The 16,908-nt window shown below is 53.0% G+C and overlaps 1 protein-coding gene across 1 annotated transcript; it reads right to left on the reverse strand.

Annotated features, from left to right (window-relative positions):
- Positions 1 to 874: 874 nt before the first annotated feature.
- On the reverse strand, positions 875 to 14,675 carry ACADS (acyl-CoA dehydrogenase short chain). Its single transcript, XM_030860566.2, has 10 exons — positions 14,559 to 14,675; positions 13,755 to 13,918; positions 3,956 to 4,105; positions 3,600 to 3,711; positions 3,006 to 3,157; positions 2,558 to 2,728; positions 2,350 to 2,487; positions 2,088 to 2,183; positions 1,822 to 1,878; positions 875 to 1,675 (listed from the first exon to the last, which is right to left on the reverse strand). The coding sequence occupies exons 1-10, from the start codon at positions 14,602 to 14,604 to the stop codon at positions 1,523 to 1,525; spliced, it is 1,239 nt and encodes a 412-aa protein (XP_030716426.1). The 5' UTR covers positions 14,605 to 14,675; the 3' UTR covers positions 875 to 1,522.
- Positions 14,676 to 16,908: the final 2,233 nt, after the last annotated feature.

Raw genomic sequence — 16,908 nt, forward strand, 5'->3', positions numbered from 1 at the left:
AGCTGTTGTCAATAACGTTGTTAATGTGCTAAAATTGCTATCATAGATACCATTACCACACAAACTCAGGGTGTTTCTCCAGGGCAAGATGAGTTCACAGACCCCTGAGCCATGGGCCACCCGGCCAGAGAACCCTAAACCAGAGACACCCTGACTCCCGAAACTACCATTCATCACAGAAATGATTAATCTCAGCCTCTCTGTTCTTCCCCTTAAGAAACCACCTGGAGTGGATCTGAGGCTTGTCTCCACTCCGTTGCTTGGGGCCTGCAATAAACACTGTAGTTCCTTCACCACAACCTGGTGTCAGCAGATTGGCTTTCCTGCACGTTGGACGAGTGGACCTGAGTTCGGTTCGATACAGGACCCTCTCACTACAGGCTCAGTGCTGGCCCTCAGTGAACAGATAGTAAGCAAATCAGACGCTTTCAAAGTCTCCGTTTCCTCGGCTTTGCTCCTTCCCCTCTCCTCTCCCCCAGCCCCTCTGCATCCTCCTTCCTCCTGCCCTGAGGCTGGCACTCACTCACCTGCCTGCCCGCCCGCGGCCCTAACCTGGCTGGCCCTCCCTGCTCAGCAGTCGGTCTCCTAGACACCCAAGCCCTTATTCTCCTGAACTGCATCAACCCTGCTTCGTGCTGGAGCTCTCCCAGGGTGGAAATGGACCCTCCCGCTGCAGCCGGCTTCACATAAGCACGCACACGCGCACACACACACACACACACACACACACACACACACACTCTCTCTCTCTCTCTCTCTCTCACTCACTCACTCACTCACTCACACAGAGGGGGGGGTTTGCAGGAAAGCAGATTAAAGGACCATCTTTCCCTCCCCAGCAGCACCCAAGCAAGGACATGAGGGTCAGGGGACAGGTATGCTTTATTACTTAGTTCCCACAGGTGATCATCCCACAGCACGAATCAGACCACCCACCTGCACTCATTTACACTTTACAAAGAACAGGTTAATGGGATGCAGGGCAGCTTCCACAATGACCCAGCCCCGAGGCTACAGGGCCTGAGAGAACACTTCTGCTTCGAGGCCTGGTCATTCCGGGCCCCCACCGCACCCCACTCCTCCAGACTCCTGACCTCAGAGGAAAGAGGAGACGCTGGGTCTCACGCTAAGCGCCAGGGCCCACAGAAGAGAACTGGGGAGTCCCCAAGTGGTAATTTCTCCCTTCCCACGGCCCAGCCTCCAGATGAAGAGAATAAGGCACAGTCGGTGGTGGAGAGGGAACAAAGCCAAGAACCTGAGCTGAGGACGGGCATCCTCAGACCACAGCCCGGCTCTTCCTTTCTCCCAGGCAGCTCAGTCTGGGGCGGATAGAGCTGAGGGCGGCAGGTCCACCCAGAAGACTGGGTCTGGGGACCCTGGCGAGAGGAGGCGTGGCCCCCGCCGTTCTGCCCCACAGGCCTTGACAGCGAGTCAGGGGGAAGGCCACGTGGCTCCTGCCCACTTTCCCCTGGTCCTCAGGCCAGCCCGGATCCCGGCGGGCACTGTCGGCCCTACCGAGGGTTCAGCTCCGGTAGCTCCTGAGCAGGTGCCCGGCGATCACCAGCCTCTGGATCTCACTGGTGCCTTCATAAATCTCAGTGATGCGAGCATCACGGTAGTGCCGCTCGGCTGGCATCTCTGTCACGTAGCCCATGCCACCCAGGATCTGCATGGCCTAAGGCGGAAAGGAGGGGCTCAGGAGGAGAAGACCCCCACTCGAGGGGAAAAACAGGACAGGATCAGCCGGGGGAGGGGCAGCCAGCACACTCACTGCTACTCAACCCTTGGGACCTCCCTCGCCCAGGCACCGGGGGCACTCACCTGGTGGGTGATGGCAGTTGCGGCCTCCGATGCAGCCAGCTTGGCCATTGCGGCCTCCTAACCACAGGGGATGGTGGCGTCAGAAACTCGACCTTGGGCGGAGCGCCCAGCACATGGCCCTCAGCAGGGTGGGCCTGGGGGAGCCACCCCTTGTAGCAATAAACCCACGGGCCCAAGGAACCAGGACCCCGCCCAGATGTTTCCCTCAGTCCCTCCACCACCAAAGCTCTGGGCCGTGCCCAGGGAGACCCCAGCCCCACGGGCACCTTGATGAAAGGCCTCTTGTTATCCTTCAGCACCGCAGCGCGCCAGGTCAGCAGCCGGGCACTCTCCAGGGCCAGGGCCATGTCCGCCAACTTGAACTGCAACAACCCAGTCCCACCCCGGCAGTCGGTGTTTGCCCTCCCTCCCCTCTCCCTGCAAGATAGGAGGGAGGAGGGCAGAGGACACGGGAGCAGGTGAAAGCCATCTGGGAGGCAGAGCGGAAAGGCCAAAACTCTCTCCCTCCGCGGCACCGTGCCTCGTTACCTGGATGACCTGCAGCTTGGTGAGGGGCGCCCCGAAGGCCGTGCGGTTCTCGGCGTAGTTCACAGCACAGTCGAGGGCAGCCTGGGCGATGCCCAGGGCCTGGGAGGCGATGCCGATGCGGCCCATGTCCAGGGTTTGCTGTGAGGACCGCCCTGTCAGTGGCCGGCCAGCAGGGCCCCAGGGCCCCCGCCCCCGCGGCTGGGCTCACCATGGCAATCTTGAAGCCCATCCCCGGTTCCCCCAGCAGGTTGTCCTTGGGGATGCGACAGTCCTCGAAGATGAGGTTGGCAGTAGATGAGGCCCGGATGCCCAGCTTGTCTTCCTTCTTCCCTAGCGTGAGCCCAGGCGTTGGCATGGGAACCAGGAAGGCACTGATGCCCTGGAGGCCAGATGCGCCCAGTGACTTTTTCACCTGCTCGAGGCCACGCCCCTCACACAAACCACCACAGCCACCAGCTCCTGTCCCTTCCCTCCACCTCCCTCAGAACCTCGCGGTGACGCCCTCTGCCGGCTCCTCTGGGGAAGGCGCCGCCCGGGGAGAGAGAGGGACAGGGACAGCGGCACGTGCCCCAGAGCAAGAACAGCTCCATCGGACCGAGGAGGTTTGGATCTAGAAACTCTGAACGTCTCACTGACCCTCTCTCTGGGGTCCCCACCTTGTTCTGCAAGGACCTGTCCGTGCTGGCGAAGACCACGGCGGCCGAGGCCTCCCAGGAGTTGGTGATCCAGGCTTTGGTGCCACTCAGGACCCACGAGTCACCGTCTGCCCAGGCAGTGGTGGCGGCGGCCCCCGCGTCGCTGCCGTTCCCTGCCCCACACGCAGGCTCAGAGTCCACCGGCGCCTCCGCCCTCCGAGGGCACCGCCACCAACTCACCCGGAACCCAGCCTCACCCCTGGCTGGTGAGCCAGACCCGGGTCCAAGGGATCAGGGTCTGGCTCCTGAGAGAAGGCTCGAGGGCCGCACCGGCTCCCACAGCTCTCGGGGTGGGGGGATGGGGGGGGATGTGACAGCTGGGTGTCTTCAAGCCAAAGGGACCCCAGGGCCCAAGTCCCTCCCTCCCAGCTCAGCCGAGGCGAGCTCGGGCTCTGTGGCGATCCCAGCAGCCAGAGCTCCACCCCAGGCCCTCACTCCTGCCCTCCTGCCCCGGGAGGCAACGAGCAGCTGACCCAGCTCAGCACCGGCCCCAGCCTGAGTCACCCCGATTCTGAGGGGAGGGGACAGGGGCAGACCACTGTCCCACGGTGATACCTGGTTCACTGAGGGCAAAGCAGCCAATTTTGTCACCACTGGTGAAAGGAGTGACCCACTGCTTCTTCTGCTCCTTGGAGCCAAACTTCAGGATAGGCCCCAAGTAGAGGGACTGGGGGGACAGTGCAGAGCGGTCGGAGGCCTTCCAGCCCAGAACACCTGCCCGCCCGCGTACCCACCCCCAGGCCTCCTCTCTCCAGAGGCCCACGCAAGGGACCAGGTCCAGAAGTGGTCAGGGGCAGGGAGCCAAGGTCGGGCTGTGCCCCGGATGTGGGGCTGTGTGGCAGAGGGCCTGCCCCCCACCCACAGGAGCTTCCCCTCCACCGGTGTATCCAGGGCCCAGGCGCGAGACTCACGTTGTTGACGCTCATGATGACTCCAGTGGAGGCGCAGCCCCGGCTGATCTCCTCCATGGCAATGGCGTAGGCCAGGTAATCGAGGCCGGCACCGCCAAACTCCTCAGGCACATCCATGGCCATGAGCCCCAGCTCACCCATCTTCTTCACCTGGCCCCAGGGAAGGATGTCATGGCAAGGGCAGCTGCCAGGGGACGGTGCCCACCCTCTCCACCCCCAACCCTCCTGCCCCTGAGCCAGTGCCTGCAGAAACTCAGGTCACATGGCCACATCCACCTACCCCAGGACCCCCGAGGCTGAGTCTGCAAGACAGCACCATTCATTGAAGCCGTCCTGTCCCCACATTCCGCCCCAACTCTACCCTGTGTCTACAGACACAACCAGTGAGCAAGCAGAAGGCACAAGAAGGCTTTAGGGGCCTCTGAGGTAGGGAGCAGAGCAGGGCAGCACAGTGCCACACAGACCTTCTTTCAGTCCCTCACACGTACCACACTTCCCCTCCCCACCACAGGGCCTTTGCACATGCTGTTTCCTGCCAGTGATACCCTTTATCAACTAGTTATTATCTCCTCCCGTCCTTGGGGCTCAGCTCAAGCATCGCTTCTGCTGCATGGCCATCTCTGACCTCACTGAGTCAAATCCTTTAATCACACGCTCCTGCAGCATCTGTGCCTCTCCTTAGTGGTGCTTGCGCAGCTGTAATTTCACACCTATTCACGTGCTTGTTCTGATTAAGGTCTCTCTCTGTGACCACGAGGGCAGAGACAGTGCAGTTTTGTCCACTGCTATATTCCAATGCCAGTGAAAGAATGAATAAAGGGGAAGAAGCTTGGAATTTTTGACTTGGAATACCAGTGGTGGTCATCGTTAATTATCAATGCCCAACACTGAAAAATGCTTTATGTGTACTCTTCAATTTGAGTCTCGCCGAAGCTCTGTGAGGACAATGCTGAGTCAACCTCATGTCACAGGTGAGGAAACCGGAGCTCAGGGAGGTGAAGCAACCAGTTCGGGGCGGAGCTTGTAAGTGGTGGGGCTGGGACTGAAACCCAGCACTGACTCCAGGACCTCAACCAGCTCAGACCCTTCAGCAGGTTCCTAGGACAGATTCCTTACCCTCTGTCAGCCTGCTCCCCACCTGGGAAACAGGGACCACAACAGAACCTGCGTAGCTTTGAGAAGAAACAACTAAAACCAATGGCCTCTACGGAGCAGGCTGGGGTAGAAGAGGGACCGTTGCTTTTCATTAGAAAATCATTTTAGGACTTCCCTGGTGGCGCAGTGGTTAAGAATCCACCTGCCAATGCAGGGCACATGGGTTCGAGCCCTGGTCCGGGAAGATCCCACATGCTGCGGAGCAACTAAGCCCAGTGTGCCACAACTCCTGAGCCTGCGCTCTAGAGCCCACGAGCCACAACTACTGAGCCCACGTGCTGCAACTACTGAAGTCCGCGTGCCTAGAGCCTGTGCTCCATAACAAGAGAAGCCACCACAATGAGAAGCCCGAGAACCACAACGAAGAGTAGCCCCCGCTCGCCACAATCAGAGAAAGCCCGCGCACAGCAACGAAGACCCAACATAGCCAAAAATAAATAAATTTATAAAAAAGAAAAAAAAAGAATCCACCTGCCAATGCAGGGGACACGGGTTCAATCCCTAGTCCAGGAAGATCCCACATGCCACGGAGCAACTAAGCCCGTGCACCACAACTACTGAGCCTGTGCTCTGAAGCCCACGAGCCACAACTACTGAGCCCACGTGCTGCAACTACTGAAGCCCACACGCCTAGAGCCCGTGCTCCACAACAAGAGAAGCCACCACAATGAGAAGCCTGCGCACCGCAACGAAAAGTAGCCCCCGCTCACCGCAACTAGAGAAAGCCTGCGTGCAGCAATGAGGACACAACGTGCCCAAAAATAAAATATAAATAAATTCATAAAAAGAAAATCATTGTCATTTGTATCCTGTAACCGTGTTCTTAGACTATGCTGACTTCAATGAAGCAAATCAGTAAGAATGTCTGCCATATTTTCTCATTTGTCTATAATTAACATTACTTCTGTGATTATAAGTTTGATTCCCCCCTTCCCCAAACAGTACTTACTTCATAGAACTGTTTTAAGGACTAACTGAGACAATATATATATAAAATGCTGAGCCCAGTACCTGGCACGAGGTGAGTGATCAGTGAATGGCACTGTTTAAAAAATTTTATTGAAGTATAGCTGATTTACAATGTTGAGTTAATTTCTGCTATACAGCAAAGTGACTCCGTTATACATCTATATAGTCTTTTTCATATTCTTTTCCATTATGGTTTATCACAGGATGTTGAATATAGTTCCCTGTGCTATACAATAGGACCTTATTGTTTATCCATCCTATATATAATAGTTTGGATATACTAATTCCAAACTCCCAATCCTTCCCTCCCCTTGGCAACCACAAGTCTGTTCTCTATGTCTGTGAGTCTATTTCTGTTTTGTAGATGGCTTCATGTGTGTTGTTTTTTGTTTTTTGTTTTGCGGTACGCGGGCCTCTCACTGCTGCGGCCTCTCCCGTCGCGGAGCACAGGCTCCGGACGTGCAGGCTCAGTGGCCATGGCTTACGGGCCCAGCCACTCCACGGCATGTGGGATCTTCCCGGACCGGGCACAAACCCGTGTCCCCTGCATCGGCAGGCGGACTCTCAACCACTGCGCCACCAGGGAAGCCCCACGTGTGTTGTATTTTAGATTCCACATATAAGTGATATCACATGGTATTTGTCTTCCTCTGACTTACTTCGCTTAGTATGATAATCTCTAGGTCCATCCATGTTGCTGCAAACGGCATTATTTCATTCTTTTTAATGGCTGAGTAGTATTCCATTGTATATATGTACCACATCTTCTTTATCTATTCATTGGTCGATGGACATTTAGGTTGTTTCCATGTCTTGGCTATTGTAAATAGTGCTGCTATGAACACAGAGCTACATGTATCTTTTCAAATTATAGTTTTGTCTGGGTATATGCCCAGGAGTGGGATTGTTGGATCACCTGGTAGCTCTATTTTTAGTTTTTTAAGGAACCTCCATACTGTTCTCCATAGTGACTTCACCAATTTACATTCCCACCAACAGTGTAGGAGGGCTCCCTTTTCTCCATACGCTCTCCAGCACTTATTATTCATAGACTTCTTAATGATGGCCATTCTGACCGGTGTGAGGTGGTACCTCATTGTAGTTTTGATGGGCAGTTCTCTAAGAATTAGCAATGATGAGCAAGTGAATGGCATTTATTATCATTAAGTGACTGATAAGTTCTTGTCTTGACAGTGATGTCTGGGAGGAGGGGCACTGGTGAATCTGCTGAACTTCCATAATGATTTGTGTCCCTCCACGAAACTGCTTGTTTGATTCTGCCTTGAGTTGTTCCCATGGGAAACTCTTGTAAGACTCTAAGCTTGGGGTGGGCCTGACTGTGCTCAGGGTCTCCCGTGTAACACAGGGGAGGAGATGGCCAGTGCGTGGGAGGCAGAATGACAGCCCCTCAAAGACGAGCACGTCCTAACCCCCGGGACCTGTGAATATGTTTCCTCACGTGGCAAAAGGGACTCTGCAGGTGAGATTAAGAGAAGGATCGTGAGGTGGGGGGGCTTCCCTGGATGATCCAGGGGGGCTAATGTCATCGCAGGGTCCTTGTAAGGGAAAGACGGAGACAGGAGGGGCAGAGAAGGAGATGGGACAATGAAAGCAGAGGCTGGAGGGACTGGGATGCTGGCTGGAGGGGTGGGCGTCATGAGCCAAGGAATGCAGGCGGCCACTAGACGCTGGGAAAGGCAAGGAAGTGATTCTCCCCTGAAGCCACTGGAAGGGACGCAGGCCTGCCCACACCTTGATTTTAAGCCCAGAGAGACCCACTTTGGATTTCTGCCCTCCAGGAACTGTCAGACACTAAATGTGTACTATTCTAAGCCACTGAGTCTGTGGTAATTTGTTACAACAGCAACGGGAAGCTAGTACACAGTGATAAGTGGGACTCAGAGCTCCCAGGGATGTGTCATTTCGAGAATCGCTTAAAAAAAATTCTGTGGTCACCGCGCACCTGGGGCCAGCGGGGGTGATGCTGCTCGAAAAGCTGCATCATTGCAGCTGGTGGGAATCAAGGAGGGGGCGGGAGTGGAAAGTAGACAGTGGTTTAGGCAGGGTTGTCTCTGAACACGACCCGGCGACTCACTAAGCCCTGTGCCAGCACAAGCGTGGCCTCAGAACAGAGCCCCCTTTTTTTTTTTAATTTTCTTTGGTTTTTGGCTGCACTGCACAGAATGTGGGATCTTCGTCCCCTGACCAGGGATCAAACCCATGCCCCTGCACTGGAAGCGCAGAGTCTTAACCACTGGACCGCCAGGGAAGTCCCAGAGCCCCTTCTGAACCCACACTTAGGGCCTGCAACAAACCTATTCCAGGGTGGAATAGTGTTTTATGGGGAATGCCTGTGCTGGGTCAGGAGCCAGGGTCATATTCTACCAGGTGCCAGAAATACGCAGGGTCCCCAAGATTCATGCTCAGGCCTGGACAGGAACCCCGCTGAAGTGGTTTCTCTGGCCAAACAGCAAGAGAGACTGAGCTAAAAAAAAAAAGCCCCAATTGTCTCACCCTACACGCGCCACCCAGCTTCCCTGGACACTAAGACCCACCCCCTCTTCAGCCTCTATCTCCAGTACACAACCCTGGGATAAACGACAGATCAGCCGATCACACCATGACGCCATTTCACCCCAAGAAACAGAACGGGAACCAAAATTCCCAGATGGAGTGTAGGCAGGACAAGGATTATCCCATTTTCCTGTTACGGAAGGGGGCTCACGTGCAGATGGTGCCAGTCCCGGGACACCTGGATGGGGAAGCCAGAACTCCCGGCACTCGTCTCTACACCACACCACTGTCCTCTGACTCTCCTGACAGTTCTCTCTGTCTGAATAAAAAGCTGTAGGAGTTCACAATGACTGCACCCAAGCAACTTCACTAGCATGCTATTTCCCCCAACCCTTCTCATTCTGAAGTGGATCTCGAGATTTCTGGCAATATGCCATGGCCAGCTGCAGGAACATTCTAGAAAAAAATTGGAAACATGGACTTCCCTGGCAGTCCAGTGGTTAAGACTCCATGCTTCCACTGCAGGGGCCACAGGTTGGATTCCTGGTTGGGGAACTAAAATCCCACATGCCGCACGGTGTGGCCACAAAAAAAAAAAAAAAAAATTGGAGACAATGGCAGTGGAGAGAGAGACAGTACAATCAAAAAGAAGAAGAAATCAGGGACTTCCCTGGTGGCGCAGTGGTTAAGAATCCACCTGCCAGCGCAGGGGACACGGGTTCGGGCCTTGGTCCAGGAAGAAGATCCCACATGCTGCAGAGCAACTAAGCCCGTGCACCACAACTACTGAGCCTGCACTCTAGAGCCCGTGAGCCACAACTACTGAGCCCACATGCCTAGGGCCCGTGCTCCGCAACAAGAGAAGCCACCGCAATGAGAAGCCCGCGCACCGCAACGAAGAGTAGCCCCCACTCGCCACAACTAGAGAAAGCCCGCATGCAGCAACGAAGACCCAATGCAGCCAAAAATGAATAAATAAATAAATAAACTTATATTTTAAAAAAAGAAATCAGAAACAAAACAAAAAGCAGCAGCACACACACACAAAAAGACCGCATGTTCAGTTGTATAAATCATTCCTGATCTAAGCATGTTGATGGTAACTGGCTAACAGCTGCCAGGCTCCCTAATATTTTCCCCTAGCAGCCTGACCTTCAGAGCGACCTCAAGGGGAACCCCTCAGAGCTGCTACCCACGGTGGTTACTCTCGGCCCCTTGTGTCTGTGAACCAGGAGTCCAGACCTGCATCCCTGACTGGGCCAAGCCTGGTGGTCTCCAAACTCCCAAGAGAAAATGTGAGAAAGAGAAGGACCCCTTTCCTAGCAGAGTGAGCCTTCAGCACCTGCTGCCTTCATATTTGGGACACATTTAGAGGACACTTCATATAAAAATAGTGCTTTTAAGTCACTTCTAAAAGCTCACATGTTTAAAAAATCAAATTTGTCCCAGGACAAAGTCCCAGGGAGTCTGGGACTTCCCACCAGGGAAGTCCCAGACTCCTTTTAGAGAATCAAATTCCCTAACTTGTTGAAAATTTGTTGCTTTATTCAAGGGGAAGGGGCCACGGGAGCCACCTCCCCAGTTCCCACGCTGGGTCAGTGTGTGCTAAGTGCTGGGACAATAAGGACACTCAGGATGACTTAACCATAAAATTCAAGTCCATAAAGTTCAGCAAACATCTGCTGAATGCCAAGCACTTACGGAGGGCGAGGAGGTCGGGGCGTGAACAAGACCAATACGGGCCTTCAGGGAGGCAACTGTGGGAAATAACTGTTGACACAGGATACACACCACCCCGTGACAAGCACACCCAGAGAATTAGGGATTATGAATGAACACTCCTGAAACACAGAGATGAATTCTTGCCGGGAGAGGTGAGAGGCAGTGCCATTCAGGGGACACTTCCAGGGTGGAATTCACAGAAGTCTGTGCACATGAGGAAGAAGAAAAATGGACTATGATTTGAGAGGTTTCTATGCAGTTAACTACCATCTGAGATAGGGCAAGAGGACGAAAAGCAGGTTTTGCACCTGATATATTAAAGTTACTCAATAAGGGACTTCCCTGGCGGCACAGTGGTTAAGAGTCCGCCTACTGATGCAGGGGACTCAGGTTCGAGCCCTGGTCTGGGAAGATCCCACACGCCACAGAGCAACTAAGCCCGTGCACCACAACTACTGAGCCTGCGCTCTAGAGCCTGTGAGCCACAACTAGTGAGCCCACGTGCCACAACTACTGAAGCCCGTGTGCCACAACTACTGAAGCCTGTGTGCCACAACTACTGAAACCTGCGAGCCACAACTACTGAGCCTGTGTGCCACAACTACTGAAGCCCACGTGCCACAAGTACTGAAGCCCACACGCCTAGAGCCCGTGCTCCACAAGAAGCCACTGCAATGAGAAGCCTGAGCACAGCAAATGAAGAGTGGCCCCTGCTCACCGCAAGCAGAGAAAGGACCGCACGCAGCAACGAAAACACAAGATATCACTAACTAAGCATCTCCTGTAGGCCGGTGGGGTCGGGGGGAAGCTCAGAGTCTACATCTGGCTCCTCCAATCCCAGCTGTGTGACTGCTGACCAAGAAATGTAACCCCTGGCTTCAGTTTCCTCATCTGAAGACTGGAGATCAATGAAGTAACTGCCTCAGGGTGTTTTGTTGAAGATTTAATGGATAAGCACCTGGAATACAGTAACCCTCAAATGATAGTTACTCCTGTTATTATTACTATGGTCATTTTAAAACACTAGTGGACACACAGCGCAGGGAGATCAGCTAGGTGCTTTGTGTCCACCTAGAGGGGTGGGATAGGGAGGGTGGGAGGAAGGGAGACGCAAGAGGGAGGAGATATGGGGATATATGTTTATGTATAGCTGATTCACTTTGTTATAAAGCAGAAACTAACACACCATTGTAAAGCAATTATACTCTAATAAAGATGTTAAAAAAATTAAAAAAAATAAAACACTAGTGGTATTATTTTTAATTTTGCAACCTGCCCTATTATCCCTGTGTCTACTGCTTTGACCCTTCTGCCTGTTTAAGCCCTGGATTCCCTTCTGTAATGGGGGGAGCTGAGCACTACCCACAATAACAGAGAGTGATAAAAGCAAAAAGCCAACCGGCCTCAATCCTTAGCGAAGGGCAACATTGAGCAACCTCTGCATCCCATCAGCCACCAAAACGACAGAGTCCAGTTTGTGTGGGGCAGGGGCAAGATCAGAAGATCTAGTTCTCCCCAAGTTCTAAGACCTCAGGCAATTCCTACAACTGCTCCTACATCCTCTAGACAAAGGAAATAATAGCAGGACTCCTGATAACCTAACCAGATTACAGATATGAAAACACCTGTCCAAGATCAAACCAAATAAATGCTATCACTACTCTGAGCTAGGTCATGCATCAGCAAGTCTGGACTGTGCAGCCTCCGGGTGCCAGAATGTGTCAGAAGGTAGGAAGCTGATGCTTTTGATCTCTTCCTTCCACATCCATTTCTGCCACTATTTAGTGGCAGGATCAATCTGCAACCTTCCCCGCCTTATAAAGCAAGTAAGAGATTACAAAGCCAGAGGACTGGTGAAGAGTTGGTTGGTAGAAAGCCTGTTTCTACTGCCAGTTTTCTTGCACAAAGCAAGTCTATGTCTGTAATATAATAAGTATTATAATTTGAGGGAATATAGGAAAAATAAATCAAGTGGTCTGTCATTTGGCCAGAAAAGCCCCAATATACAGCCATGTCTTGGACAACTGCTCTGAGGGCAGCACCAGAGTGTGGCGGTATGGAGGATACAGGGGTAGTTTAGGCCCTTGACGATAATATTCCCGATTAGAACAGGGCTTCCCAGCTGGGCTTCTGGGACAAGCACGTGGCTAGGGGATGGAGCAGGGTTTTGGAGCCAATCACACCAGGTCTACTGGTCCATAGACAGTATGCCTTGGAAAATCACTTCACCTCTCTGTGCCTCAATTTTCTCAACTGTAATAAAAATAATAATAGTATTAATAGCTTCTGGTTTTCAAGTACCAGGCACCATGAACTTGACATATGTGATCTCCCACAATCCTTGCAAGCATTCCAGGAAGCCAAATGGAGATTAGACGTGCAGCTGGGGATGCCCTCAGGACTAAATGAGATGACATGATTTCAATGCTTAACACCTAAACGTTGCCCAACTAATTTTGGTGCTCAGAATGCCACTTGCCCACCCCACTTTGAGCTCCTTGGGTATTCCCACAGTCCAGGCACAGTGCCCGATACACTGTGAACACACAACATTCACTAAGCTGGAAAAGTGGCCCCAGAGCCTATGAGGCATGTGAATGGTGATCACAACTCCTGAATTCCTCAGACTGGAAAACAGGCGTGGAGAAGAGGCCAGACAGATTGGCTCTTTCACAAGTTATGTACTCAACAAATATCTATTGAGTATACTGTGTGCCAGACATCTTGCCAAGCCAGGGGATGGAGACAGCAGGAACATCTCAAACTTGTCATTATAGATGGAGTGATACAACGGCACGGGGAGGAGGGGACTGACTGGGATCTCAGCAGCCGGCAGAAGACAGACTTGGGTTCAAACTTTAGCTCTGTAACTTATTAGCTCCATGACCTTAGGCACATTTAATCCTCTCATCAATCTGAGTTTCATCAGCTGTACAAAAGGGTATGTAATAATGGCACCTTCATCTCATAGGACAGTTTTAAGAAACAGATAAGCTAGGGACTTCTCTGGAGGTCCAGTGGTTAAGAATCCGAGCTTCCACTGCAGGGGGGCGCAGGTTCTCTCCCTGGTCGGGGAGCTAAGATCCCGCATGCCACGTGGTGTGGCCAAATGAAAAGAAACAGGTGAGCTAACCCATCGGAACTTAGGACAATGCCGAGCACGTGGTCAGCATTTTATAAGCATTAACTATTACTATCAACACAACGCCCAGTACGTAGTAAGCATATCAACCATCCACCATTATTACTGTTATTCCAGAAGTTACATCCTGGCTATAGGCCTCATTCTGGACAAGGGAAACCTCCAGGGCATATTCTGGGTCCCAGGACCACCCCCCACCCCCCACTTAGGGTTCCTTGATTGCAGTCTCCGTGCCTCTGGATGTCACTGTCACCAATCATCCTGGAGCTGATGGTACCTGTACTCTTAAACTCTCACCTGAGCCGCCGGGAAGCGATGTTCCTTGTCCACCTGGGCCGCGATGGGAAAGAGCTCCTTCTCAGCAAAGTCCCGGCATGTCTGACGAAGCATCTGGTGTGTCTCGGGCAGTTCCACAGACTGGTAGATGGTATGTAAGCAACGCCAGTCCCGAGGCCGGAGAGCTGCCAATGAGAAGAGTAGTCAGTGGAAGGGGAACGTAAGAGGTCTTGCGTAGTAATAATAATAATAATAATAATAGTGATCCACTAACTGGGTGGTTCTCCACCACGGATGACTTTGTCCCCCAAGGGACATCTGGCAATGTCTGGAGACATTTTTGGTTGTCTCAACCGAAGGGTAGTATGGAGTGGGTAGAGGCCAGGAATACTGCTAAACATTGTATAGGACAGACACCATGACAAAAAATTATAGGCCCAAAATGTTGATAGCGCTGCTGTTGGGAATAGCACTGAATGTTTACTATGCTTGCTAAACACTTTGTACAACAATCCCACTCAATCACCAGTATAACACCAATAATAGTAAGAGCACAGCTCTGTGACCTTAGGCGAGGATCCTAACTTCACAGGTTTCTCTAAATGTGGAGGACAGCAGTACTCAGCTCCTGGGCTGGGAGGATGAGATACTGACTGTAGCACTTAGCACGGGGCCTGGCAGGCCCCAAGGAGGCGCAAGGAGCAGCCCAACTGGAGCAAAGGCCGCGCGTTGCCGGAGGGGCACCGCCAGCCCGCCTGCGTCAGGCGAGAATCGGCCTCCGGGTCCCACGCCCGCCCGGCCCGCCCCGGGCCGGAGCGCACTCACCTCCGCGGACGGGGCCGCAGGCCCGGGCGAGCAGTGTGGCGGCCATGGAGGACGGAGACCGGCAATGGCACTGGGCTTCTTCCAGGCGACCTCGGACCGCGAGCGCGGGTTCCGGCGCGGGGCGGGGGGCGGGGCCTGCGGGGCGGGGCCGGCGCGCGCTCGTTCTCCGGGGGCGGGGCCTGCCTCGGCTCCTCCTGAGCCCCGCCTCCCTCCCAAGAGATAAATCAAACTGTCCGGTGTTTGGGGAAGTCTCCGAAATCGGTTTCAGGCCGATCCTAAAGCTCTTCGAGGGGGGGGCCCTATCTCTCCTAAAATCCAATTCTGTGGCCTAAAAAGCCCTATCTGGCCTTCCCCCGCCTCCCTCCCCGGCCCCACGCCCACCATGCTCTTGCTGTAGCCTCACAGGGCAGCTTTTCTCTAATACTTGTAGCTGGTTCCTGCCTCCAAACCTTTGCAGTCACCGTTCCCTCAGCTGGAACTCTCCTTCCCTTCACTCGCTGAGGCCTGCCGTGACCGCAGGAGGCCAGTGTTTCCCCCCACACACTCTCCATCCCGTTGTTTTATTTATTCCTGGCACGTAGCATCTGAAATCTTATCAAGCCCCCTGTAAGTCTGAGCGCCAAGAGGGACAAGGGTCTTGTCTTGCGCTGGTGCTCATTATGTAGACATGGGGAGTTGGGTTGCTGGGAGGCTGTGCAGGTGGGGTGGCACTGCTGCTTCCCTGTTCCATTGTGGTCCCACCGTCTCACTCCCAACTGGGGGGCAGAGCCCCCCACCCCACCCCTCCACCGGGATCAGGGGGCACTGGTCCTTAGCGTCCGTCAGGACGCCTTCACCCTGCCCCCAAAACTACGGCGATTTTACTTGCCTGCCAAGGGTCTTGCATGGGCACAGGTGTGAGTCAGACTTCACAGGCTCCAGACACCTCCCACACGCCCCCAGGAACCCAGTCTCTACAGCTGCCTTTCTTCCCACATAACTCAGCCAGGCGTCTGTCCCCAGCACTGACCCACACGCCAAAAGTTCTGTCTTCCTTCAAGATCTTGCTCTGCTTCCTGCAGATCTATTAAAAGATGCGGCAAAGTCTTTCAAATGTTACCTTGCACTTAAAAGAAATGCATTCAGGGGCTTCCCTGGTGGCGCAGTGGTTGAGAGTCCGCCTGCCGATGCAGGGCACAGGGGTTCGTGCCCCGGTCCGGGAGGATCCCACATGCCGCGGAGCGGCTGGGCCCGTGAGCCATGGCCGCTGAGCCTGCGCGTCCGGAGCCTGTGCTCCGCAACGGGAGAGGCCAAAACAGTGAGAGGCCCGCATACCGCAAAAAAAAATTAATAATAATTAATTAATTAATTAAAATATAAGTAAATTAATGGAGCCAAGATCTCAGCTTCATTAATAAATTAAAAAAAAAAGAAATGCATTCAAAAGAAAGCCTCTAAATCCACAGTACTTTTACTGTCGTTGGCAAATGCTCCGAAGTTTCCTCACCTTTCATCACTCTACCTGGGCACCAGGAAGAAAAGAGCAAGAAGCAGGAGAAAGGGGGAAATGAGTGATGTTTGTGGGCAGAGGCCAATAGGCCTTCAGGTGCCACAGACCATCTAAACCAGACTTATTTTTAACTTGTATTGTTTGTGAGCTTAAACATAGATGTAAGTTTTATATGAAAAGTATACAAGTTTTCCAAAAGAGACACAAATCAGAAGATGGTTGCAAGGGGTTGGATAGAGGGAGGGAACGGGCTGCAAACACCAGGCACTTGAGGGAACTTTCTGAGGTGATGGAAATGCCCCTGTATCATGATTGTGATCATGTATCCATTTGTCAGAACTCATCAAACTGTACTCTTTTTTTTTGGTGTTTTTGTTTTTTGGTTTGTTTTTTTTTTGCAGTACACGGGCCTCTCACTGTTGTGGCCTCTCCCGTTGCGGAGCACAGGCTCCGGATGCGCAGGCTCAGCGGCCATGGCTCACGGGCCCAGCCGCTCTGCGGCATGTGGGACCTTCCCGGACCGGGGCATGAACCCGTGTCCCCTGCATCGGCAGGCGGACTCAACCACTGCGCCACCAGGGAAGCCCCAAACTGTACTCTTAAATGAGGTGAATTTACTCTTAAATGAGGTATAGTTAAAACACACCTTAATGAACATGTTTTAAAAACATGTATATACATTTTTAATTCTCAAAGAACTCCATCAAAATGTAAAGCAAAAAATACTAAGCCTAAAGCTCAATACTGTGCCCTAATCACCCTAGAAACCAGCTCTACTCATTAAACCAATACTTACAGAAAGGCCACGTAAAGAAACTCAGAGCCCACCCCCACTCCATACCTGCCCGCCCCGTGACTCAA

The sequence above is a fragment of the Globicephala melas genome, chromosome 13, assembly GCF_963455315.2.
Source record: "Globicephala melas chromosome 13, mGloMel1.2, whole genome shotgun sequence".
Taxonomy (NCBI): domain Eukaryota; kingdom Metazoa; phylum Chordata; class Mammalia; order Artiodactyla; family Delphinidae; genus Globicephala; species Globicephala melas.

What these genes read in the sequence shown, in the direction of transcription:
- ACADS (XM_030860566.2), bottom strand. Translation starts at nt 14,604, where the DNA reads ATGGCCGCCACACTGCTCGCCCGGGCCTGCGGCCCCGTCCGCGGAG. An exon ending in CTGCGGCCCCGTCCGCGGAG is followed by an intron (nt 13,919 to 14,558) that starts GTGAGTGCGCTC and finishes TCTCATTGGCAG; the next exon opens with CTCTCCGGCCTCGGGACTGG. An exon ending in ATCGCTTCCCGGCGGCTCAG is followed by an intron (nt 4,106 to 13,754) that starts GTGAGAGTTTAA and finishes CCCTGGGGCCAG; the next exon opens with GTGAAGAAGATGGGTGAGCT.